General features: G+C 38.2%; 1 protein-coding gene across 2 annotated transcripts in view; it reads left to right on the top strand.

Annotated features, from left to right (window-relative positions):
- The first annotated feature begins 12,981 nt into the window (after positions 1-12,981).
- pdlim7 (PDZ and LIM domain 7) overlaps positions 12,982-27,280 on the top strand; it is a 265,260-nt gene continuing 250,961 nt past the window's right edge. Inside the window, exon 1 of one of the 2 annotated variants that reach the window (XM_051934153.1) lies at positions 12,982-13,228. In XM_051934153.1, the coding sequence (XP_051790113.1) occupies positions 13,184-13,228 (45 nt within the window). In that variant the 5' untranslated portion in view covers positions 12,982-13,183. The other variant, XM_051934152.1, reaches the window with a different exon arrangement.

The following is a 27,280-nucleotide window of genomic DNA, read 5'->3' as shown; positions in this document are numbered from 1 at the left end:
TGTTGGTGCTCTTGTTGCTAGTAAAGTAACGCCTGCTGGGTCAGCTGCCTTTAGCAAGGTGTACGCATGGTTTTGATGTATAGCTATTTCTCAGCAAGGTTTGAACTAATGGCAGCCTCATCCAACTCCAACACAGACATGTCTTCCAACCTTCCGGTCCAGCACAGTTCCCCTTCAGAGTACAGGGATTGCTTCAACCTCTGTTATTGTCTCACCCTATAGACTGTTTGTCTGGCTATAGACAGCCAAAGTTATGGCCAGGTAGAATGTAGTAAGCTTGATGAGAAGACAGATTATCTGAGTTTTATAAAGATTTGTTAGGGAAGGAATAGAGGTCTTGCCATTGGATCCTTGGGAGCACATAAGCCTATCCTTTAATTTGATCAATGGCACAAAGTTCTGTCCATCAATATTTTCATCCTCTGCTTCAACTTAATTGTCCAGCTGGTGCCTCTAAGATATGTCTCTGCACTGTTATTTAGTCTCAAACCAATCATATTATCAGGTATGGTAGCAATTCATCAATTCCAATGAGGGGCCCATTCCAGGAAATTGAAGACGTTTTAGCTGGCATTAAGAGAATCTGGCCCTCTGTGTTCCATGCAAGTCAAAAAGGCATAGTGATATTCTGTCCTACAGGGTGCCAAAGTCCCAAGTGAACCCAAATCCTAGCATATCTTTTTTGTGATCATTTTTTATTAATAAAATCAACAAGCCAGAATGAGATACCAGCAACATGTGAACTAAATCCAAACAGTGACCCTCTCCCTTCACTCTCTCCAGAGCATTATATTGTTTTGCTCATAAGAAGTTTAGGTTTGAAAGAAGCAGATTTACAGTTGTGAATGGAGTTGGTCAATACTCCATTAATTTGTGATACACACAGCTCTAGAAGTATCAAATTATGAAATGTTGACAGCCATCTTCAGTGTAATTGGTGCTTGAGTCTTCCATCTAGAGTAGTGCTGTCAAACACAGCAGGTTACAACCACTTCAATTACTAGTCAGTTACTCCTGCTAACAGAATGGATGTCTTTTGCCTTAAATTAAATTGACTTGCATTTTAAATCTAAGTCACCTTAATTTTTTCTATTTTCTCTAAAAAGCTGCCAAAAAACAATGCAATGCAAAGCAAGTCACAAGATATCCTACTAAATTAGGGGTCTCAAACTCATCTCCCAGAAGGACACTATTTTTGCTGGAATTCCTTAATTAGAAGCCAATTCTTGCCAGTAATGAAGTTTGTAATTTAACTCTAAGGCAAGGATTTCCATTCACAGGCATGGGGAGCTGTAGTGGTGGCATGTTATTGTTCCAACCACTTTCTTAATTAGAAGACAGCCCTTGCTAATAATGAAACTTGATATTTAACTACTGTATATTGCTTGATAGTGTATCCATTCATCCAAAACAAATTTTAATTACATTGTAGGGCAGGGATTCTCACTTACGGTCCAGGAGGGCCACAGTGGCTGCAGGTTTTCTATTCAACCAATTTCTTAATTAGAACCAATTGTTTTGCAGCTAAAGCAAAATGTTTTTTGGAGTTAACTTTAGTTAAGTTACTTGTTACAGTCTAGAACTCTTAATTTCGTATTTTAGTTTTAATCAGCTGCAATTAGGATGTAATTGTTTCCTGCTTTCTTAACCAACTATAGCTAATAACAAAATGCAAATTACATAGAAGCCACCGGCTTTCCAGCTAACTAGGTGCCATTTACAATGCTGAATGTCCATTAAGAAGTATTTTTGTTAATAAAATGTTTACAAACAAATGTGAGAGAAAAGGGGTCATGAAGTGCAACTCTGTTCCAGTCCACAAAATACAGTTAGGTCCATAAATATTTGGACAGAGACAACTTTTTTCTAATTTTGGTTCTGTATATTACCACAATGAATTTTAAATGAAACAACTCCGATGCAGCTGAAGTGCAGACTTTCAGCTTTAATTCAGTGGGGTGAACAAAACGATTGCATAAAAATGTGAAGAACTAAAGCATTTTTTAACACAATCCCTTCATTTCAGGGGCTCAAAAGTAATTGGACAAATTAAATAACTGGAAATAAAATGTTAATTTCTAATACTTGGTTGAAAACCCTTTGCTGGCAATGACAGCCTGAAGTCTTGAACTGATGGACATCACCAGATGCTGGGTTTCCTTCTTTTTAATGCTCTGCCAGGCCTTTACTGCAGCGGCTTTCAGTTGCTGTTTGTTTGTGGGCCTTTCTGTCTAAAGTTTAGTCTTCAACAAGTGAAATGCATGCTCAATTGGGTTAAGAACAGATGACTGACTTGGGCATTCAAGAATTTTCCACTTCTTTGCTTTAATAAACTCCTGGGTTGCTTTGGCTGTATGTTTTGGGTCATTGTCCATCTGTATCATGAAACACTGCCCAATCAATGTAACTGCATTTAGCTGGATTTGACCAGACAGTATGTCTCTGAACACCTCAGAATTCATTCGGCTGCTTCTGTGTCACATCATCAATAAAAACTAGTGTCCCAGTGCCACTGGCAGCCATGCACGCCCAAGCCATCACTCTGCCTCCACCGTGTTTTACAGATGATAGATAGATAGATAGATAGATAGATAGATAGATAGATAGATAGATAGATAGATAGATAGATAGATAGATAGATAGATAGATAGATAGATACTTTATTAATCCCAATGGGAAATTCACATGTGGTATGCTTTGGATAATGAGCTGTTCCACACCTTCTCCATACTTTTTTCTTGCCATCATTCTAGTAGAGGTTGATCTTGGTTTCATCTGTCCAAAGAAAGTTTTTCCAGAACTGTGCTGGCTTTTTTAGATGTTCTTTAGCAAAGTCCAATCTAGCCTTTCAATTCTTGAGGCTTATGAGTGGCTTGCACCTTGCTGTGTACCCTCTGTATTTACTTTCATGCAGTCTTCTCTTTATGGTAGACTTGGATATCGATACGCCAAACCCCTGGAGAGTGTTGTTCACTTGGTTGGCTGTTGTGAAGGGGTTTCTCTTCACCATGGAAATGATTCTGCGATCATTCACCACTGTTGTCTTCCGTGGATGTCCAGGTCTTTTGGCGTTGCTGAGTTCACCAGTGCTTGCTTTCTTTCTCAGGATGTACCAAACTGTAGATTTTGCCACTCGTAATATTGTAGCAATTTCTTGGACGGGTTTTTTCTGTTTTCGCAGCTTAAGGATGGCTTCTTTCACCTGCATGGAGAGCTCCTTTGACCGCATGTTGTCTGTTTACAGCAAAATCTTCCACATGCAAGCACCACACCTCAAATCAACTCCAGGCCTTTTATCTGCTTAATTGATAATGACATAACGACGGACTTGCTCACACCTGCCCATGAAATAGCCTTTGAGTCAATTGTCCAGTTACTTTTGAGCTCCTGAAATGAAGGGATTGCGTTAAAAAAATGCTTTAGTTGCCTCACATTTTTATGCAATCATTTTGTTCACCCCACTGAATTAAAGCTGAAAGTCTGCACTTCAACTGCATCTGAGTTGTTTCATTTAAAATCATTGTGGTAATGTACAGAACCAAAATTAGAAAAAAGTTGTCTCTGTCCAACTATTTATGGACCTAATCTCTACAATGTAATTAAATTTACTTGGATGAATGAAAGCACTTACAAGCACCGAGTTTCACTATCAGCAAGAACTAGTTTCTACAACACAGTAATTAGGAATCTGGTTGGAACAAAACTGGCAGAAACTGTGGCCCACCAGGAATTTAGGTGAAGATCCCAGCTCTAGTGCTTCTTAGTTATCTCATTCAGACTCTTCCAAAACTGTTGATTTTCTTTTTTCTGAGATCACTTTTAAAATGTTCCGAGGACCAGTTAAGAACAATATTTCACAGACCTTCACTTTTTCTTTCAAAACAGAAACAAAGTTTCTGAATCTTAAAAAGCAAGGGTACTGGAATGACAGCAAAACAAGCATGTTCCAATGGCAACAGTAATGGTTGCTAATTAGGAAGATGGTGGCAATGAAAACCTGCAAACGCTGCTGCCTTCCAGGATCTGAGTTTGACACCCCTGATGTAGTGGCAAGGGAACTGTACTGTACTGTGACAGCGAGGACTGAAAGGTCTATAGGTAAAAAAAAATATGTGGCAAGGTAGGGTGGCATTGAAGAGAGTGAGTAGAACTCCAGAATAGGGAGACAAAGCTAATGCATGGGCTGCAGCATTTGAAGAGAGAAAGAAAGAAAGAGAGGTTAGGAGAACGCACTGATACAGCACATTGCCGCACCCACCGCATAACAAACCAACTCAGGATCCCAGATTAGGACCTGAGTGCAGCCATGCAATGGGTGACACCTCAGCACCAGAGTACTTCAGATGGAATGGAACCAATGTGAGATTTTTTATGGTGGTTGGAGTGCCAATTCTGCCACAAACCCCCAGGTTTTCCCTGCAGGTTGGAGGGCCTACTTGCATTTGAAGGAAATAGAAAAAGAAAAAAAAAAGTTTACTGATAGCATCCCACATGTAGATATGGCTGAAGATCTCTCTAGTGTTGCAGATGGTACTTTTCTGATAATTCTCTAAAAATATCTAAAAAATATTTTAAAGGTGCTCTGTTTGAAATTAATAAACACATCTTTAAGCAACTGACAAACTTTCTTTTCTTTTAAGTGTAAGTAGACTTAAATCTATACAAACTTAATATTACTAGCAGTTCTGGGGTCAAAACATAGCCCTTATGTTATCTCACTTGGTTTTCTTTCTTATGACACTTAGGCTGAGGAGCAACTTATCTTGATAAATTATTATTTTTTTTAAACACCACGCTGAAACAAAACTACTAATTGTAGCAGAGCTTATAAATCAGGCCACACACCAGGCTGATTCAGCGCCACTCAGCATATCCTGATAAGACAAGTACATATCATAAAGCATTGTTTGTTATTCCCGGTCTGCAGGAAGCACAGTGGTTGTTGCTTTCACTCAAGCCAATTTGTTAATCTGCAGGTGTTTCCTGCTTTCATTGAAAATGACTTAACATCTATCTATTGTAGTTCTCAATGTTTAAACATACTCTGTAGATTCTGCCAAATTCAATACGATATGCCACTTTTCTGTGAAAGGCCAAAAAAAAATCAGTTTTTAACAGTAGTCTATTTCTTACTGCTCTTTTTGTTACATAACTTTATTCACTTGAAAGGTTTTTTGTTTTTCAATTTCTAATTGATTTGTTGAGCTGCTATGTATCCAAGCTTTGGCTTAAATGCTTAATAATAATCATTTTAAAACTGAAACAATGCTTTATAATTATTTGCATCAAGTGATGATTTGCAAAAAATACACAGAAAGCACTATGACAGCAAAATAATCCCACTGAGATCCACCAGTATCAATCTACTCTTGTTTCACCTTAAAAAAATTAAAACGTGGGAACTATGAACAATTTGACTATTAAAATGTGTTTATTCTTCATTAGCTTGTTGTTATACTTCCATTGTTATACCATGGAAGACCCAAAGAGTGTCTGATCTAAAGAAAACATGCTGGAGAGCTGAGCGTAAATGGAGAAAAACTAAACTGATTACCAACTATGAGATACTGAAGGTTAAAATAACAGAATACAACAACATAGTCTGTCTTGAGAGGCGGTGTTATTTCTCTAGAATTATAAATAACAATGCTAGTAATCCCAGTGTCTTATTCTCTACAATTGATCATCTGCTAAACCCAGGTCACTCAATGGAATGTCTCCAAAATACTTCCAGTGAAACTTGTGAGGCTTTTGCTGTATTTTTAATCAAAAAATTAATGATATTAGAAATAATATAGTACATCTCCCCAATACAGATCCTCTTAAACCCCAGTACTCCATTATAGACAAATTAAATTCTTTCACCAGGATAGATTTACCTGATTTATATAAAATAATTTCTCAACTGAGACCCTCCACCTGTGTCCTTGACCCAATACAAACAAGTTTTTTCAAAGAAGTATCGGGCGTGCTAATTGATAGTATTCTTGACATAGTAAACTCATCATTAGATACGGGGGTCTTCCCAGACTGTCTTAAGACTGCTGTAGTTAAACCCTTGCTAAAGAAAAATAATCTGGACTCCTCTGCTTTTGAAAATTTTAGACCTATTTCTAACCTGCCTTTCTTACGTAAAATCCTAGAGAAGGCAGTCATTATGCAGCTAAATGACCACCTCAGTAAACATGCTATTTTTGATAAGTTTCAGTCAGGTTTCAGACCAAATCACAGTACAGAAACTGCACTTGTTAAAGCAGTAAATGACTTGCAGGTAAATACAGACAGAGACCGTTTATCTGTTCTCATCCTCCTATATCTGAGTGCCACATTTGATACCATTGATCACAATATTCTTAGAAATTGCCTTAGTCAATGGGTGGGGCTCTCTGGCAGTGTCTTAAATTGGTTTAAATCCTACCTGGCACGAAGAAAATTCTTTGTTATTTGTGGTAATTATACTTCAAAGACATATGATATTCTAAATGGTGTTCCACAAGGCTCTATCCTGGGTCCGCTGCTCTTTTTGATTTACATGCTTCCATTAGGTCAGATTATCTTGGGGCATAACGTGAGCTACTACAGCTATGCTGATGACAAACAGCTGTATTTATCAATAGTGCCTGACAACCGCGACACTTTTGATTCACTGACACAATGTCTTACTTGTGTTTCTGAATGGATGAGTAGTAATTTTCTCAAACTAATTAAGGAGAAAACAGAAATTTTAAGTGATTGGCAATAATGGATATAATGAGGGTATTAGAAATAAACTTTTAGGATTAAAAGTCAAGATAAAGGTAAAGAATTTAGGGGTAACTATTGACTGTGACCTGAATTTTAAAACACATATTAATCAGATTAATTGGACAGCATTTTTTCACTTAAGAAATATAGCAAACGTTAGACCTCTTATAACATTGCAAGATGCTGAGAAATTAGTTCATGCTTTTGTTTTCAGTCGACTAGATTACTGTAACGCACTCCTCTCAGGACTACCCAAAAAAGACATCAATCGATTACAACTAGTGCAGAATGCAGCTGCTAGAATCTTATCTAGGAAAAGAAAATCCGAGCACATTTTTCCAGTTTTTATGTCACTACATTGGTTACCTGTGTCATTTAGAAATGACTTTAAAATGCTGCTTATGGTTTACAAAGCCTTAAATAATCTCACTCCATCTTATATTTCGGAATGTCTTACACCTTACACTCCAAATCGTAACCTTAGATCTTCAAATGAGTGTCTGCTTAGAATTCCAGGAGCTAAACTTAAAGAAAGTGGTGAGGCGGCCTTCTGATGTTATGCATCTAAAATCTGGAATAGCTTGCCAATAGGAATTTGCCAGGCTAATGCAGCGGAGCACTTTAAAACACTGCTGAAAATACATTATTTTAACATGGCTTTCTCATAACTTCATTTTAGTTTAATCCTGATGCTCTGTATATTCAATTAATTATCATTATTATTCATGGTGGCTCCAAATCCGTACTAACCCCTACTTTCTCTTTGGTTCTTTTTCCGGTTTTCTGTGGTGGCGATCTGCGCCATCACCACCTAATCAAAGCACCGTGATGTCCCTACATTGATGGATTAAACGCCAGAAGTTTGCATGACTGTCATCATCAAGTTCTTCCATGAGAACCCTGAATACAATGAGGACTGATTGAGGTCATTTATGTTAGGTAGAATGCCTAGAGGGGGTTGGGCAGTCTCTAGCCATCTGGAGTTTTTTTTTTTGTTTTTTTCTGTCCTCCCTGGCCATTGGACCTTACTTTTATTCTATGTTAACTAGTGTTCCCTTATTTTAATTCTTATTTATTTTGTCTTTTTTTCTCTTTCTTCATCATGTAAAGCACTTTGAGCTACATTATTTGTATGAAAATGTGCTATATAAAAAAATGTTGTTGTTGTTGTCAGATTACAAGAGGAATCTTTCAATCTTTCACTAACTTTCACTCAAGTAAAATTATTTACAGAAAAAAATTATTAAAAAAAAAATGTATTTCTCCATACACACAATTATTGACACCCCTACATTTTGCACTTTGTGCATCCACACTTTGCAATGATAGTGGCATTGAGTATTTTCTTATAATATTGGATGAGACGGGACAACACATTTAAGATGGTGGAAGAACATTCCTTCATAAAAAATCTCTCCAAATCCTTCAGATTCTTTGGAGTACACTTGTAGACTCTTTCTTCAGTTCATCCTGCAAGTTTTTAATGAGGACCAGAAAAACTTGATTGTAGGGTTAGTAAACCATTTTTGTATGGATTTGGAGGTATGGTTCGGATTACTCTTCCACTGGAAGAACCAACCATGAACTAGTCTTAGCCTTCTAGCAGAGGCAGCCTGACTTTGATTTAGAATTTGGAAGAAAACCAGACCAACAACATCACAAATCCATCATCATGTTTCACAGAAGCACTGTGGCTCATTTTACGTCAAACATTCCTCAAGTGCTTGTTACAGAATTCCCCTGGTGCCAATCAAAATTCCAGTAATCTCCAGGTGCTTATATTTATAGCTTGATATAGGCAGAGGTTTTCTTCTGGCAAACCTAACAAATAGTATGGTGGCAAGGAGATGACATCTAATTGTACTTTAGACACCTTTGGTAATCCCAGAATGCAAACAACTGCTGTGATTGTCCACTTGTGATCCTTGGTAAAAGTGCTGTCTTTTGAACTTTTCTCCTTAATGTGCATTCAAGAAAAATAGATCAACATCCTCTTCCAGGTGAGTTCATCACAATTGCAGTTGTCTGAAACTCCTTAATGACTGCTGTAATACCAAAAAATGGGAATTTGCAGGTGTGTGACTTATTTCTACCTTTTCTCTCATTTCAATTGTATATTCTATGGTTTTACCATGTTGATAAATCAAAAGTAATCTGGTATGTGTGTTGCCTCATATTTACAGCAAGGTGAAACAGGAAGTCATTGACTTTCAGGTAAAAGTTTCTGAAGACGCATATGTGCTTTTAAAAGGTAAAAAATTCTGACTCATATGTTGTAAGGAAGAAATATGTACTTTTGTTTAAGATCGTGCTAATGAACAAGAAATACATTTTCTCCACAGTCATTTTTACTTTTTGCTACCAAGGGTGCCAATAATTCTGTAGGGCCCTGTATGTTAAACAAGTGTTGATTAAAGGCTGCAACTGGCTGGATTAAAAGCAGTAGTATTCATCAGAACTAGAACTGAGAACACATGTAGAACATATTTGCCTGGATAGGCTACTCGCTATATATGTTTTTTCATTGATTACATATACTCACCCATCATAAAAATTATGGTTATATTACTTGTTAATTCCCTCATAGTGTGGAGTGTCACAATAAGACACAGGAAACATCAAAGGGACCAGAACTGGAAGTGATGCCATCGAGACCGGAAGTGATGTCCTCAATACTGCCAGACCAGCAAGTGACATCTTCGGGACCAGAAGTGATGTCTTTAAAGGTGCCAGTATTAGAAGTGATGTCATCAATGGTGCCAGTACCGGACGTGACGTCATCAATGGTGCTGGAACCTAGCGGGATTTCCTGTGGATGGTCTGCAGAGAATTGAGAGAGAGAGTTAGTGCAGCTCACCACCCCCTGGTCTGGTGTGGTACTGCTATTATTCAGGCCCTCTAGCTGCCTTACAATCGCACATGTGTGACAGGAGACACACTGTATTCTCCTTTTCACAGCAATCAAAAACATTAGACAATGCTTTCATATTTACCCAATAGTTACCACTGAGGTTTAAGTTGTTGCTTGATACACATAAAATATTACGTTTAGAGTCATGCCACAGACATACAGCATGTGCCATCCAGTAGGTTTATAAGCACTGTTTTAATTTGTGCGGAGTTGGGCAAATTTGGTCCCATAGTGCCATTAGATTTCAATGCAATCAATCAGTAGGTACTTTAAGCTTGTGAATTCTCTTGCCCAATTAAACTCCTGGCTTACTTAAATATGAATTCACAACAACCTAGGAGGAAAAGGTGTGACTACAGTTAGCACTCACATGAATTATTGACATCATGTGTAAACATAATAGTGTGTTTACTCAGGATTTCCCCTATTGCTTACTGTATTTGCTAACACCCATGTCACTTGTACCAGTATGAATGACTTAACGTTACTTACTTTTTTACTTACTTGTAAACAGAGTAAAAACTTTCTTAAGAGTACATTTCCCACATAAGTTTGAAAGTTTTTTCTTCATACTCCACAGACCCAAGGAATAAATTCCCAAGTAGGGAGGTAGACAATAGTAGTTTGAGGACTTTCAAAATTTGATTTCCTTTTGAAGAAGTTAGGTGACTAGGATTAACAAGTTTGTTGGGCTGATTAGCCTGTTTGTGTCAAAACTGATATAATGTTCATTCACACTTGTGGTTGCTCATCAGAAATCACTTCTTTTATTATGAATTCATCATGACTCAAATCAAAAAGGCTACTGCTCTTTACATCCCAAATCTACCTTTCTGACCAATTCATTTGTGTCTCAAAATATGACACAGGTGTGCGACAAGAATCAGTGTTGGGTCCATTTCTTTTTCTCTATACATTCACTCCTTAGGCAATGCTATTGCTTCTCATGACTTCTCCTATCACCTCTGTGCTGATGATCAACAGATCTTCCTCTAATTTCCTCTCTTACGACCCACAGGTTTCAGCTGAGATCTCCAGCTGTCTCTGTGCTATCTCATCTTGGATGAATGCTCATCACCTTAAACGTAACCTTTAAAGGTCAGATATCATGTACTTGCCTTCTGATTTTTCTTCCTCAAATTTGTCCCTGTGTGTTGCCCTTGAAGATGTCTCTTTTTCACCAACAATCATGGACAGGAATCAGTGTGACTCTGGATTTCTCACTGTCATTTATTGAATATATATTCATCCAATCATGTCACTTCTTTCTTCATAACATTCAGAGGATCCAACCTTTCCTTGCTAATTATACCAAGCAAATCCTTGTTCAGGCACTGATTCTGTCTTGACTGGAATATTGCAACTCTCTCCAGGCAGGGCTTCCTTTGAAAGCTATCTGACTTCTCCAGCTTCTCCAGAATGCAGCTGTTCAACTGGTGTTTCCTGTTCCTAGTTTTACTCCTACTACTCCTCTGCTTTAGTCTCTTCAATGGCTTCCTGTTGCTGCAATGATCCAGTTGTCTTGACTTATAGTTCTCAGAATGATTCTGCTCCTCAGCATCTCCAGTTTTTGCTCTCCCCATTTGTCCTTTTAAGAAGTCTTCATTCTGTCTGTGCCTGTCTGCTGACTGTCCCATCTGTTGCCAGATTTGCCTAGACTGGACAATACTTCTCCATTCTTGCTCCAAGGCAAAGGAATGAGTTCCCTTTGGCCATCTGAACTGCACCCAATTTACTTATGTTCAGGTGTCTTTCGAAAACACAACTTTCCATTAAATATTCTGGAACTGCATAGTGTCTCTTTTGCAGGATAGCTGCTGTTATACTGACAATGAGTTTAGGATACTGATATTTGTCTTTGCCCAGCTGTAGGTGAAATTATATAGTAGGAGAACTACTCCATCTTATTCAGTTTTTATCTTTTTCTCTGTTGCTTTTGATCCTTGCAGCTTCTAATCTTTCCTGAATGTATTATAATTTGCCTTGAAAGTCATCTTGGATAAGGGCATCTGTTAAACAAATCTGTCTCTGAGCATGTCAAAATAAAAATCATCTTAGACATAAAGTCAAATTGGGCATCAAATTGAAGTACAGGCTTGATTTTAACTGTTAGAAATGAGAGATTTTATAATCCAGTTTGCCCACATTTGAATCTTATGTTTGATATGATCCACAAATTGTCAACATTTATTAGTGGAAATGGAATAATGCCCTATAAAGAAGCAAGTCATTGTCCTTTTTCATATTCCTGTTGCTATAAGCAAACTGCATAGGCCACTGACTTGAAACAATTCACCTTTCTTTGGGCTTTTAAATAAGCATTGGTTGGTTCTGCTTTTATACAAGCACTAGTTATGCTACCTGTCAAAGAGAAGCAATAGAATAAATTTTAAAATATTTGTGTATATGTGGCATGCACAACGTCAAGTCCCTTCTGATCATTTTTGCCAAAGACACCTTATTGGTTTGCACTTTATCATATGGGTGTAATTTCCTGCACATAACATCGTCTAAAAATGAGGGTTCTTCGGGTCAAGAGGGCCAGAAATAAGGAGGGAACTCCAAAAACCTCAACATCTTGCATAACTAGACTTCAGGATACATTTAACAGTATGTCATTTGTGGGAGATCTTCCGTCCTGATGAGTCAGGAGGTGTCAGACACATACGAAACTGAAGCGATTTCAAAGTGTTCATAAATAATTTTCATGAACACAATTGTCATAATTAGGAATTAAACGATAGATAGATAGATAGAGCTATGTCATATTTTGTACCCCAAACAAAGTGAGTGATAGACAGACACATCGGAAGTTTTAAACATATCGAAATTAATAAGGTCGAACAGTCACATAATTTCCATTCATTCATTTCTGGACCCTATTTATTGTATTCTTCCGAGTCGCGAAAGCAGCAAGCACCACACCAGAACAGAACAGACAAACAGCCTATCGCTGGGAAAGCTCAGCTCGTACTGCTTTGCTTCAATCCAATAAACTCAATATGTACATTTATCGATATGTTAGAAAAGACTGCGAAATTGCAAATACCTCAATAAGCCGCACGTCCGGTATTGTACAAAGTCACTCAGAACAGGTGGACGACTTTTTCAACCATGTGACATTCAGCAACCACCCCCACCAAGAATTGTGCTTGCGATGCTCGGCCCTCTAAACGGGGCTAGTCTAATTTTGAATGGAGACCGAAGATGCTGAGAGGTTTAAATATGGGACTGTCTTTCGTTAACAGCATCTGACCACCTCTTACCAGGCGCGAAAGAAGCAGACAAGAGGCATGGGACTTGTTAGCACTGAAGACGGACACACCCTGGCGATTGTTCAGTACCTGAGCCGAGAAAGTGGCATGCCAGAGCGGCGCTTTCTGTGACGTCACGACCTCGTCTGTGACCAGGAGTAAAGGCGAAACTCCAGGCGCTGCAGAAGACAGTTGGGAGGTTGTTCGAAGGACTCGTCCTACTAGCTCCTCTATCACATCTTTTTATGTGGTTATTGACAATTAAAACTGTAAGATGTTTGTTACCGCTTGCCCCGTGAAGCCGCTGTGGAGCCAGCAGGTAAGTTACATGCCGCCTACATCTCCCTCGTCGAAGGCGGGCTTCTCCTTTCGTCAGTCGCCGCCTACTGTTTCTTTGCGGGCTGCCACACTGTCCCACAAAACGGGCGAGGATGTAGACAAGCCCAAGGAAGTGGGGCCCATTCGCGGAGAGAAGGGAAATTCTTTACAAGTTCTTCCCAAGCTTCTTGGAAACAGGCGCTACACAAGCAGAAGGGTAGGACTGAACTCCGAGCACTAACTTATAAACATTACTCGAGTTTCCGGCTTTCGACAATACTCTTGCTCGTTGCTTTGACTAACACGATTACTGTCATGTTTCCACATTTCTCATGTTATCTTATTTTGTTGTGTGTGTTCGTATGACTTATTTCTTACTTTTACATCTTATTGTGCATTTTGTGAATGCGAAGAACACGGGGTCTCCTGCTTTTCAAGTAACCACAGTTGTGGAGAGTGCAAGTATTAATTAACTCCCTCTTGAAAGTCCGAAAAGTACAGTTACTGCTTTAGATGATTTTATTTCAAAATCGGTCATTAGCAGCCCGTTTTTGTCTTTTGTTTTTTAAATACTTCTTTTTTTTAGTAGCAAGTTTCCCCCTTTCAGATGGTATATTTAATGCGGAGTAGGCATCTGATCCGTTTGACGAATATTGTACATCCAGATTTTATAGTCTTGTCTGAACTTAAGGAAAGTCAGATTTCAATAAGGAGACAAGTGATTTTATACATATGTACAGAATGTATTGTTTCTTGTCAAGCTGTTTGTAAGAGCACAAATTTGCAGTTTTATATGCCTTTTACATGTAGAAATATATGTTGGGCACCTATCCGAAATGTAAACAGATGCAAGACAGGCAAAAATACAGCGTCTTTTTTCCCTATTTTACATGATAATGATTTAATTAGAATTACCATTAAAACCTTGTGCTTTCACTCCCTGATGGTCTCAGTAAAATACTTCACATACTAATGATTCTTTTCAGACTGTAAGTTGTAAAACAATTTACCATATTGACAGGAAAAAAATAAATCGCATTACTTATTTGAGTGAGTGTGCATTCAATTGATATAAAGCTGAAAAAATCAATCACAAACTATAGTAAATTCATCCAATATCTGAGCTAGTGAAGGCCGAGAGAGGAGATTCCTAAGGTAATCACTTTGAGCGTTGGAAAGATGCTATGTAAATTAATTATTCACTTGGCATTTTAAAATGCAACACAACATAGTTTACTTTAATTCACCAGGAATATCCCAATACTATAAAAAAGTGAAATAAAAGGATATTAATGTTTGTAATGTGAACCAATTATAGTGTGAGTTTGAAAGATAAAATACATATTCCGTAAGTGCTTTTGTGACTGTCAATAAAATATAACAAATAACTGTTTTCCTCATTAGTATCTCATTTATCAAAGATGAAGGATTAAAATTAATGAGGCAGTTGTATTGCTGGCTATAAAACCCCCAAAAAGTTGCATTCAGCCCCTGCATAGTCTTATAAAATGAATTGCTCAGTATACCATGTTCTTTCTAAAATTAAAATCTACTTGTCAGAATTTTAAAAGTCTAAACTAGCCAGACAACTGTGCATATCAGCTCATGCTTAGATCATACATAGTGTGAGTACAAAGAGTCATTAAGTAAGTAGGACTACTAAAACGATCTCTTTCAGTGCTAAAACATATTGGTAAATACATTTGTGAAGTTTGTTTGGTTCTGAGGACAGTGCAGTGTTTATAAGTGCAATGAATAAAATTTTATGACAGCACGTAGTCACATACTGCATTTGAAATAAATGGTGTGAGACTTGTATACAGTCTTCATGAATAAAATACACTGCAGTTAAGGATGGTCATGTTATAGGGCAAATTCTGAATGAGTAAGCAATAATCCGCAAAATTAATAATCAAGGATCTGGTTGTGTTCAAAATCAACCAATCATGGTAAGTCTTATCTCAAATAGTAGTTAGGATACACCTGACATCAATAAAAATGGCTCAGATTGAGCTCAGATAAAGTTTGGCTGTTTCTGTAGGAATGTTCTGATATCCTATTGGTTGTAACATAGTCCAAAAGCCATGATCTGCAAAAAGCTTTTAAAACATGAACGGGATCTCATCATTGAAAGGTATCGGTCAGGACAGGGGTACAAAACAGTATCCAAAGCATTAAGCATTCTATGGAGAATGGTGAAGACAGTCATCAACAGACTGAGAAAATGTGTCTCAATAGTGACTCAGCCAAGATCAGGATGTCCCTCCAGTATTGATGGGAAGACAAGGACCACCAAGAGGCATACAGCAACATTAAAGGAGCTACAGGATTTCCTGGCAGGTATTGGTTGTTCCCTAAATGTGGCAGCAATCAATCGTATTGTTCATATGTCTGGGTTATGGGGTAGGGTAGCAAGACGGCAGCCTTTTCTCACAAAGAAAAACATCAAAGCCCGGCTAAACTTTGCAAAAAGGTATATCCAGTGTACCGCAGCCATGTGGAAAAATGTATTATGGTTCAATAAAACCAGGGTTGAGCTATTTGGCTATAATTCCAACAGGTATTTTTGGTGCAAATATAACACAGCACATCATCAAAACAACGCCATATCCACAGTGAAGCATGTTGGAAACAGAGTCATGCTTTGGGGCTGTTTTTCTTCAGCTGGAAATGGAGCTTTAGTCAAGGTGGATGGAATAATGAATAGCTCCAAGTATCGGTGTATTTTGGCACATAATCTTCAAGCATCTGCTAGGAAGGTGAAGATGAAGAGGAACTTCACCTTTCAGCATGACAACAACCCAAAGCATATATCGAAATTAACAAAGCAGTGACTTCATCAAAGGAGGATCAATATTCTGGAATGGTCCAGACCTTAATCCAACTATAAATCTGGGGGGTGACCTGAAGAGAGCTGTGCATAGGAGATGCCCTTGTATTTTGACAGATCAGGAAATGTTTTGCAAGGAGGAGTGGGCAAGTTCTCATATGCCAAGCTGAGAATACTCCTATCCAGAAGGACAGAGTGCTTTAATAAAATGGAAAGGTACGTCAACTAATACTTAGTTGAAGGGTCTGCACACTAATGCAATCAGGTTTTTGTTAGTTGAAAAAAATGAGGAAAAAATCAAACAATTTCTGATTTGTCCTCATCTTCTTCATATAGATTGCAATTTTACAATCAAGGTTGAATAAGTTCTGGCAGGATTTCTCTTGGTTACATTTATTTTATCACACAAAACCTGCCATTTTGGCAGGGGTGTGTAGACTTGTATGCCCATTGTATGTGTGTCAGTGTAATTGCTAATTCTAAATTGGCCCTATGTGGGTGGGAGCACCTTGTGACTGAATTGGATCAAGAGGCTTTGATGGTGCTTATAATTAAGTATTTATTTATTTTTCATTATAGGGTAAGGTACCACAATAATATGTATCATCATCAATTATTAAAAAGACAACACGTGCATATACAGTACAATCCTTCTTAACTGGCCACATCTGGGGCCTCATCTATAAACGGTGCGTACGCATAGAAATGTTGCTAACTCCCGTTTCCACGCTCAAATCGCGATGTATAAAACCTAAACTTGGCGTAAAGCCACGCACATTTCCACGGTAACTCATACCTTAGCGTACATAATTTCTCCGCTCGGTTTTGCAGACTGGCAGCACCCAGCGTCAAAGCAGTGCTACTGTTCCTGCGTGTCACCATTTCTTTCTTAGCTCCACATTCCTGACGCGGCTTTATAAATACACTGAAACTAACTGCATATTGTTTATTTGTGTAATGCATCTGATTGTAATTAACCTGCAGCAATATAATGGTCCAGGGAATAGCCATAGTATTCCAAATACCATAACTGCTTTAGTGTTGTAACTCTCACTGCATCTTCTTCTTCTTTCAGCTGCTCCCGTTAAGGGTTGCCACAGCAGATCATCTTTTTCCATATTACTCTCACTGCACCACTCGGAGTATTTATATCACTGTATGTGAGTGGGAAATCACAGCAGCAGCTGATCGGAAAGAGAATTATCGGTATACAGCATGAAGAAGACGCTGCTTGAGCCACGGCAAAACGCTTTAGAGACTTCCCAGTACGGACTTCACGGTTTAGAAAAGGTTTCATCCCAAGAACTATAAACGCACTCAATCAGTCCATCAAGTGCTCCTAGTAGAACTGTTTACTTATAAGTACAATTACCTCACTGTAAACTTGCACTACAGTTATAATATTGCACAACCTGCGCCACTTTATAAAGCGCGTATTTACATATGATGATGGTATTCATTTTTAAGATTAAATGCAGCAAAATATGTTGATTATATTATACAGATAAAACTTTAACTTCATTTAAATAATCTGTATTGTTAATACTTAAACATGTGAGGACACGGTGCCGCAGTGCTAGCTAGTTCAGGGATTGTTCCTGCATTGCATTGTATTCTTGCTGGTGCTGACGCGACACTGGAATGCTAGACGGATAGAATAATTAAACATGTACTACAAAAATATTTCAGTGTTCCATAAAAGTTTTGAAGAATCGGTGTTTTAAGCTTACAGATGGCTTCACGTCTATATAGATGATTGTGTGGCGATTGGGTTTTTGGAGAAAGAAAAGTAAGGACAGGAATTGAAGGTTAGTACGTTTGAAAGAGACAGTACTTCTGTAGTAAATTATTTCATCGAAGGTCGCGCATGGTGCCGCAAGCCTCTTGCGTGAGACATGAACAAGCACTGCGCCACCGTGTCCCCATGTTTAATAACATGCTTTCATTCCTATCATCATGAAAAAGATAACACGTATACATCTCAGTATTTTAATTATTCAGAGAGCTGTAATATCACGAATGTAATGGATTCTGTGTCCTGTCGGAGAAAGAGAGAGCCCGTTTAAGAAGCAGGTAGTGATTCACACATGTAGAGCACATAGAAGATCAAACACAGAACAAAGCATTTAATGTGCCACTTTAGTTATAATGGGATTTGAGAAACTAGTAAATTAAACGATTTTAAGATGAAGTTTATGATGTTCTACTTTAATGGCAAAATAAACTACGTGATTAAAGTGGAAATTTCGAGATTAAAGTTGACATTTCGTGCTTTTTTTCCCACTGTGTGCCTAATTTTTTGTCTGTACCCTAATAAGCTTTCATATGACACTCAGACGGTGGGCTACGACTCGCCTTTTCACGGCGACTTTGATATGTGATTTCTTTTTTATTTCAGGCACTGTGCGACTTTGTGAACTTGAGCCTTCGAGTTTCTCCGACACTCTGTCACTTGATCAACTTCCTTTTGTTGATTATACCACTGTTTAAACCAACAAATAGTACGTTTTTCCTTTTCCTCCACTTGGTATTCGCTGAAATTCTTATATTTCCCCTTGTGCTTTTCCCATTGTCTTTTCACAGAAGGCTATTTATATTGATTTGCATATTCAAAGAGGCGTAATTCTGGGAGGAGTTGGGGCGGGACAGAAGGCGCGTGCACGTACGTTACTTTTAACGCTGATCGGGTTTTATGTAGTGGAAGAACGTGAAAGTTTGCGTACATACAGATTCCTGCATCTGGATTTTTCTGTGCATACGCACATTCCCGCTTTTGTGCTTACGCCATGTTATAGTGTGAGTTCTACACACGGCGTTATACATGAGGCCCCTGGACTGGACCCATTGCTGGTTGCCGTTTTGGCCGGTTAATCCAACACATACCTATTTTCATGTAGAAAAATATTTCTAAGGTATGTACTGTACCTCTTTGACCTTTCTGAAGAAACCATATCCACAAGGCTTCATTTCATCCACGATTTTGCACACAGGTTTTTTTCTCGTACAACGACCGGACAGTGTGGTGTAGCGGGTCAACAACACAAGTCAAAAAGGGCACTTTTTAAATAAATAATCCCCGCACTCGTGGCTTAGCGAGTATGTGGGGCCGATTGGTTCCCGGGGAATTCGTGATGCAGGTGATCCTAGCTTAAGTGCACAGGTGAGGAGTCGTCCCGGGAAATGCTAATTGCCACATCTGATCCACGTCCCTGTGATAAATAGAAGCGCAAAGTGGCTAGGGGGAGAACAGGAAAGAACGGGAGGTTAATGGAGAAGGAAGCAGATAGAGGAAAGCCGGTGCAGGAGAGCAAGCAAGAGAGAGCAGATTCAATGGAACAAAGTCAGGCAGCTAGGAGGTGAACCCCTGCAGATGAGTGTTTGGCTGACACTCGGTGGGGCTGAAGAAAGCGGTCGCTGCAGCTGAGCGATCATGGAAAAATTTTTTTGTACTAACAACTTACTATTTTCTTCTAGCATGGTTTTGTGTCCAACTTGGTCAGCGGTAACTTGTTTAATGACAGTAGATTTAATCCTAGCCTTAAAGACTGAAGAACAGTCGTAGAGTACTAAGCACTGTTGTAAGTCGCTCTGGATAAGAGCGTCTGCTAAATGTTGTAAATGTAAATGTAAATGGAGTGACCGGTATTGAAGACGACTGGCCGTCGAAAGGCAGTGGCAGTCGTGGAGTCTTTGGGCTGGTTTAGCCCCAGCATGAGCACCCTGGCTGCTGGAGAAAGAACCCAAGTCTCGGGTTGGATGGAGCCCGACATAGCCAGGGATCGGAGGGCTACCAGACCAATGTGGAAGGCAGCTGCACCTGTTGCAAAGCCCGATGGGAGAAGCAGGGGAGCCGCCAGGTAGAAAGAAGAAGGCACCATGGAAAATTCATAAAGGAATATGTAAATGGAAAGCACTCTGAAAGTAGGAGCCCTCTCACCTTCCAGGAAAGAAGGAAGTTCATACATATAATATAAAGAAGAGCTCTTATTTAACAGGCCGGTTAATACGAGGTCAGTTAAGAGGGATTGTACTGTACTAGAATTAGTAATTATTTTAAGATAATCGGTGATATTTCATATATAATTCTTTTTAAATTTACAGTGACTTGTACCCCAATCAATAAAATCATTTTTTTTGTATGGAAGGGATCACTTCCACAATTAAAAATGAGATTTCTGCCCTAAATCTGGGGGGGGGGGGGGGGGGGGGGAACAATGAATAGTGTTTTTTTTTTTTGTTTTTTTAATTGAATTAGTAATGATTTATTTATGAAAGCTGAGGGAAGAAAATACTTCTTGCATTTATTTTTTTTTTCTCATTTTCATGCAAGTGTTTGTTTTTTTTTTTTGGTATTTGTTATACCTGTACATGGAGTTATGTAATATTCATTAACAGTTGATTTAATATTATAAAAGAAAAATACCATCTGGAAGAGTCTAAAATACATGCTGTTTTTCTTTAAAATTAATGACTTAGCAGTTTAGAGTTCGTGTTGTATCGGCAATGATTTTTGGAAAATGCAGTCATCTGTGAGTTTAATGTAGATGTTTTCCTTTGAATTTGAGTTTGCAGAATATTGTGAGGCAATGTGCGCTGAGCTTTGTTATTATTTATTATAGATTGGCTAGAATTGTTGCTTCCCAAGTCCAGAGTTCTACATATAAATTCTGGCAAAAGCACTGCCTGTCTTGGTATTCACAAGTCTGCATGATGATGTTTTTTTTTTTTTTTTTTTTTTTTTTTTTTTTTTTTTTTTTTTTTTTTTGCGTTTTGTTCTGGGTATTCCCAATTTTTTATCTGTACTCCTAAGACATGCCCATTCAAAGCTAATTCCATATGGTGTAAGCCATGCAGATACCCTTCATTGGAGTGGTCCCTAGTCCAGAGGTGGTTCATGCCTTGCCCCAGTTGTTCCCGAAATAGGCTCTGGCCGTAAAACTCGGACATTGATAAAGCCAGTTTGATGATGGGTGGATTGATATTTCACAGAGTTTGTGGACTCTGTGTAGTGCTGGGCGGTATACCGGTTCATACCGAAAACCGTTTTTTATTTTTTTTATGATATGGATTTTTCTTATACCGCAACACCGGTTTAAATTGCCTAAACGACGTTCGGAACGTGGCGCAGCGGGAAACTGTTTAAGTGGGGACCTTTTTCACTGCTACACCACTAAACACAGATTTGTTGCACTAGGGCTCTTTTTCACTGCTACACCACCAAATAGTGGGCGGTAGCATAGGTATTCTGCGCGGTGAAAATGGACAGAGAGCATTCTGAAAGTGAACTAAAAGTAAAGTTGAACATGTGATGAACAGAAGAACTTTTGCCGAAAAAAAGGAGTCACATCCGTCGCCTGGAGATACTATAGTTTTAAAAGGTCAGATGTGTAAATACTGTTTCTATACTACTGGATAATACTGCAAGCCAAGTTGTACTTGTTTTTGTACTTGCTAGTGTATGTTTTGCTTGTATTCATTCTGCGATGTGCTATCGACTCGTTCAGAGATGGGCGCAACTCTGAATGGATGGCATAATTAAACATGTATAACGAAGATATTTTTAAAGTTCTGAACACTCCGTCGGCTAAGTTAATAACTAGTTTTAATTTCACAAAAACGTTTATCGTGTGGTGATTAACACAAAGTTTTTGATGTGCTGCATTAACTTGTGACGGGGTTTGAGAAAATCTAGTAAATTAAACATTGATTTTAGGATGAAGTTTAGTTTACCACATTCTACTTTAATTATAAAATAAACTGAGAATAAAATGGAAATGTCGACTTTAATCTTGACATAGTCAACATGTCGAATTTATTCTCGACATATAGTTTGTTTTTTTTCTTCCGTGTCCATATTTTTTTTCTTCACAGTGGCCCTAATGCACTTCCATAGGGCTATACCACAAACAGCATTATAAATGCAAGTTGCAGTTTTTATTATCTATAATAATAAAAGGCAAAGCCCTCACTGACTGACTCACTCACTGACTGACTGACTGACTCATCACTAATTCTCCAACTTCCCGTGTAGGTGGAAGGCTGAAATTTGGCAGGCTCATTCCTTACAGCTTACTTACAAAAGTTAGGCAGGTTTCATTTCAAAATTCAAAGCGTAATGGTCATAACTGGAACATATTTTTTGTCCATACACTAATGGAGGAGGCGGAGTCACGTATCGCGTCATCACGCCTCCTACGTAATCACGTGAACTAAAAACAAGGAAGAGATTTACAGCACGAGTCACACGCGGGAACGAAGGTAAATGACGTTAATTTTTGACTGTCTTTTAATACTGTGTAAGCATACATATTAACACATGTGCAATTAAACGTGTGCATTTACGGGGTGATTTCTCAGGCTTAAAAGCTCACCTTTTATCAAACGCGGGAACAAAGGTAACTGACGTTGTTCACTGTCTTTTAATACTGTGTAACCATACATATTAACACATGTGCAATTAAACGTGTGCATTTACGGGGTGATTTCTCAGGCTTAAAAGCTCGCCTTTTACTAAAAAGGTAAATGCAAAACTATTTTCAATCAGTTTATTGAAACGCTCCCGTTAAGGATTGCAATAACATGTTCGCGAGATAAAAGAACGAAGTAGGGGGAAATGGAGGAACAGCCGGAAACAGTGAAGAGCAAAAAATTAATTAAACAATTGAGAACGGAGCGAGTGAAGCATACAAGCATGTTCATAAGGGAAACAAAGCACGGTGTAAAACGTAAGTTTAAATTAAGTTTATAGAAACGCTCCCGCTGCGGATTGCAATAACATATTCGCGAGATAAAAGTTTAATGAGAAGACACGAGGTATAAACGAACCACACGCCGTGGCGCAACGTTAAGGGCAACAGTTTCAACCATTCTATGATCTGCTTCTCGCAACTGAAGGACGGCACATGGCGGATGTTAGCCGACTTGCTGACCGCAACGTTAGGGGCTTCAACTATGGCGCTGACGCCACATCTCAGTGCCAACACTTTGCAGACTGTACTTAAAAGACACGCCCTCCTCACTGGACAGTTAAAAAGACCAATCAAACTAACGATGACATCAAGTATTACCCAATCAAAAGTAGGAAAGGAGGCATCTTCATAAAATGCGTGTGGGATGATTTGCATGACACGCTGCTTTAAAAAAAAAATGATAAAAAAAATACGGGATAAATCCCGTCCAGTATTGATTCAAAACGGGACGCGCAATTTCATTCTCAAACGCGGCACGATTCCGTATTTTAAAGGACGGGTGGCAACCCTACAGTGCCAGGTAACCACCCATACAATCAGATTGTGATTCAGACTGGGAATGCAATGAATGTAATTACCCCGATCTACATACAAGGCGAAAGTCTTGCAACATTCAAAGATGATGGTTTGGGATAATTAGTACTTATTAAGTACACCATGGCACATAAAAGAGCTTATGAAGCCTTGAACCTGAAAAAAGCAAGATCTCAGAGATCGTAAAAAAAAAAAAAGGAGGTAATGTCGTTTTACTCGCTGTACATTTTAGTCAAACATTACCAGTTATTCCACGAGGGAGACCAGCAGATGAACTCAACGCGTGTTTAAAATCCATGCTTCTCCCACGCTCGGTTATATGTCGCGTGTTCTCGGGTAGGTACACCAAAAAATGTATACATTTAAGCATGTAATGGGCAAACAAAAAATGAGGTATACCCGAAGGCACTTCAGTAGTACTCAATGTAACTTTACTTCTTAAATGTTAATGTTTTACTGTTTAATAATTTATACGCTTCTTATATATTGTTCAAATTCTTTTATCAAAATACCAGTGACAGCGCAATGCACGATAACATGGAGTGAATACACCATACGCATCTGCCCACGGCCGCCCTATTATGCGCAGATAGGAGTTGATTCTAAAATAAAATAAACATAAAAACAGTAATACAATCATCACCCATAAAGCGGATAGCAGACGTGACATATTATATGTGTACCAGATTTCAAGTCAATAGGTGAAACGGTTTGCAAGCTACAGGTCATTTAAAATCCTGGACAGACCAACGAAAAGCCACGGTAGCAAATTATAGAAGAAGATTTTACTGTTTAATAATTTATATTTATATGAAATGTGCTTCTTATATATTACTTCATATTCTCATATGATAATGATGTTTATGTTGTTTATATTGATTTCTATGTTATTGTAAGTGCATCTATGTGTGTATATGTACGTATGTATGTATATATATATATAAAAAATATATGTGTATATGTATATATAATATATCTGTATATGTGTGTATATGTGTGTGTATATGTGTATATGTATATATATATATGACAGCAACACTCATAACAATAACACAATTACATTGACAATCATGTTACGTTATTTTTAAAATGTTTCCTTTCCTTTTTCATAACCTCTTTAACACACTACTTCTCCGCTGCGAAGCGCGGGTATTTTGCTAGTTTATGTATATAGCTTAGCTTGAAGCACGGTCCATATTAATGCAGTTTGCCTAAATGATGGTACAGTTGGTAAGATGTCATGACATTGTCATCACCAAGATTGCACTTGTTTTATTTTATTTTAATTTGGTGAATACTGTGTAATGCACCTGGGCTTGAAGCCTTAAAGTAATGGTGCAACTATCAGTAATACTATTATGTATTTTATTGCTATTATTTATTAGTTTAAATATTATGCAGTTTAATGATGGTAAAATTGTTTAAAAAGTCACTTTAACGTGTCAGTGGACAGAGATTGTTAACATTAACAGAAAGTGTAGTTGGTTTACAGAAAGTATTTACTATTTATTCCTTTTTCTAAGACGTGTTCAGTGCAATCCAACTTTTGACAAACACCTCTGGATATTTTACTAAGTCTAAATGCCTCTTTGGATGGTTGAAAATATGTTGTCAAAATCATAGTTTAAGCTTTTGCAAAATTTGTTCAATTAAAGGTTCTATATTTTGACTGCATCTGTCATGCAATGTAATTCCTTCTCTTTAGTGCCACCCCCTTGAAAACTATCACTTTATGGGGCCATGCAAACCTGGATTAATACTTGTGTGCACATTAAAATGTCTTTTTGTACGATGTACAATTCTCATAACAGTCTAATAGGTTATTCTTAGCCAGTCTACTGCAGTAATTGCAGTGGAAAATGTGGTTAACATCCACTCATGCATGGGGAAAAAAATACCGTCTAATACCGTGAAACTGGCAGAATTTAGAAAAATACTGTGATATAGAATTTTGGTCATACCGCCCACCTCTAACTCTGTGTGATGTGGGCCAAAAGTCAAAGATCAGAAGATCCCAGGTTTGATGCTCATTTGAGTTGTTTGGTGCTTTGGATATATTTTGACTAGGCTAACTTTTTTTATAGATTAGGGCTGGTGATATGTGAGTTCATCTCACACTAGGTTAATTATGAGGAATGGTGTAATGTCTGTTTAATGACATACATATTTTGGACAAATGTAATGTTAACTGGATTTTAATAATGGAAATCTGGCTCTGGAAATATTACTTAACTGATGAAGAAGGGTATCTTGTAATCCTACACATATTATTAGTAGTCTGAAAGCATTGATATACACAAATGGATGCCACATTTGCTTCAGCCAAGCATGTCCATTGACCCACCATGTTGGAGTGGTCTACTCTCATTTTAAAGACGCATAAGGAGCACCAGTTTTACCTGTGATGTTGACAGAATCTGCCAGAGTGGTGGCATTGAGACTAGGGATCTGCGCCTGCAACCAGTAAGTTGCCGATTCAAATCCTGTAAATGCCAGAAGTGACTCTACTCCATTGGGCCCTTGAGCAAGGCCCTTAACCTACAATTGCTTCGCCCTGGGTATGATGTTAATGTGCGTCCAGCCCTGCAAGGAGGTCCTCCATCTTTCAGGGAAAGATGACTTTGGATGGGGTTATGTTTAAACTATCTATCTATCTCACTATCTACCTGGCCTTTATTAAGTCATTCAACAATATCTGTGCATTTAACAAAAATAGAAAAGAGTACAAAATGTGCTTAAGATATATTTAATGTTTCAAGTATTATATTTGTGCACAAATGTTAATTGATTAAATTTAGATCACTGCTTTGAAAATCTAATGCATTGTGGATGTTATATCTGTCACCAGTCTTCCTATCAGTCTACTGCATTTGTGTTCCTCCCATTGTATTTGAAGATGTGCTGCAGTTCCAAACATCTCCTGCCTTTCATCTTCAATTCATGCAAAATGGAGAAGCTGTCCGTCTTACTACTTGCTTGTATTCCTTGGGAAAATTCAGACCCTTAACCGACCTATGCACCTTCCACTGTGCACTGATGGGGAAAACAACGGTAAAGTTGTTGGTGGAGCTGTGCAGCTGGGGGTATGACAATTGAACTCTAGATTATTTATAAGATTTGTTCCCTTAAAGGTTAAAAGATGAGATTTAAAGTACTGTAACCAAGCCAGTGGTACAGTTGTCATACCCCCTGAGTGTACAGCAGCAACTCGTACCTTTATTTAGAAGTGTGTCACTACTTTGCTGATTTACCTCTCGAGTTTTTCAATAATAACAAAAATTTACATTTAGAATCTGTGAGCAGGTCTTTTATGATATTGTGATATTTTAATGCTTGGGTACATACCACACTTTTATTTAGTGGACTTTTTTTTTTTTTGTTCTTTATTTCGCATTATACAAATTTCTTGTATTAGGAATTTGTTAGTTTTTGCATACCCCTTGGGGTCAGAGCGCAGGGTCAGCCATTGTACAGCGCCCCTGGAGCAATTGAAGGTTAAGGGCCTTGCTCAAGGGCCCAGCAGAGTAGGATTTCTTTTGGGCATTGACAGGGATTCGAACCGGCAACCTTCGGGATACCAGTGCAGATCCTTAGCCTCAGAGCCAACACTCAGCCCTTACATAGAGGACATAGAGCACATAATAATAATAATAATACATTTTATTTATATCGCGTCTTTCCCATACTCAAGGCACTTCACAAGATAAAGTGGAACCTTGAGTCATGACTGTAATTCGTTCCAAAACTCCGGTTGCAACTCGAAGTAATTTTCCCCCATAGGATTGTATGTAAATAAAATTAATCCGTTTCGGACTGTACGAGCTGTATGTAAATACAGTAATCCCTCGCTATATCGCGCTTCGACTTTCACGGCTTCACTCTATCTCAGATTTTATATGTAAGCATATTTAAATATATATCGTGGATTTTTTGCTGGTTC

Source organism: Erpetoichthys calabaricus, chromosome 11 (genome assembly GCF_900747795.2).
Source record: "Erpetoichthys calabaricus chromosome 11, fErpCal1.3, whole genome shotgun sequence".
Taxonomy (NCBI): domain Eukaryota; kingdom Metazoa; phylum Chordata; class Cladistia; order Polypteriformes; family Polypteridae; genus Erpetoichthys; species Erpetoichthys calabaricus.
The sequence above is the reverse complement of the archived record's forward strand: the minus strand, read 5'-3'. Positions and strand labels throughout refer to the sequence as shown.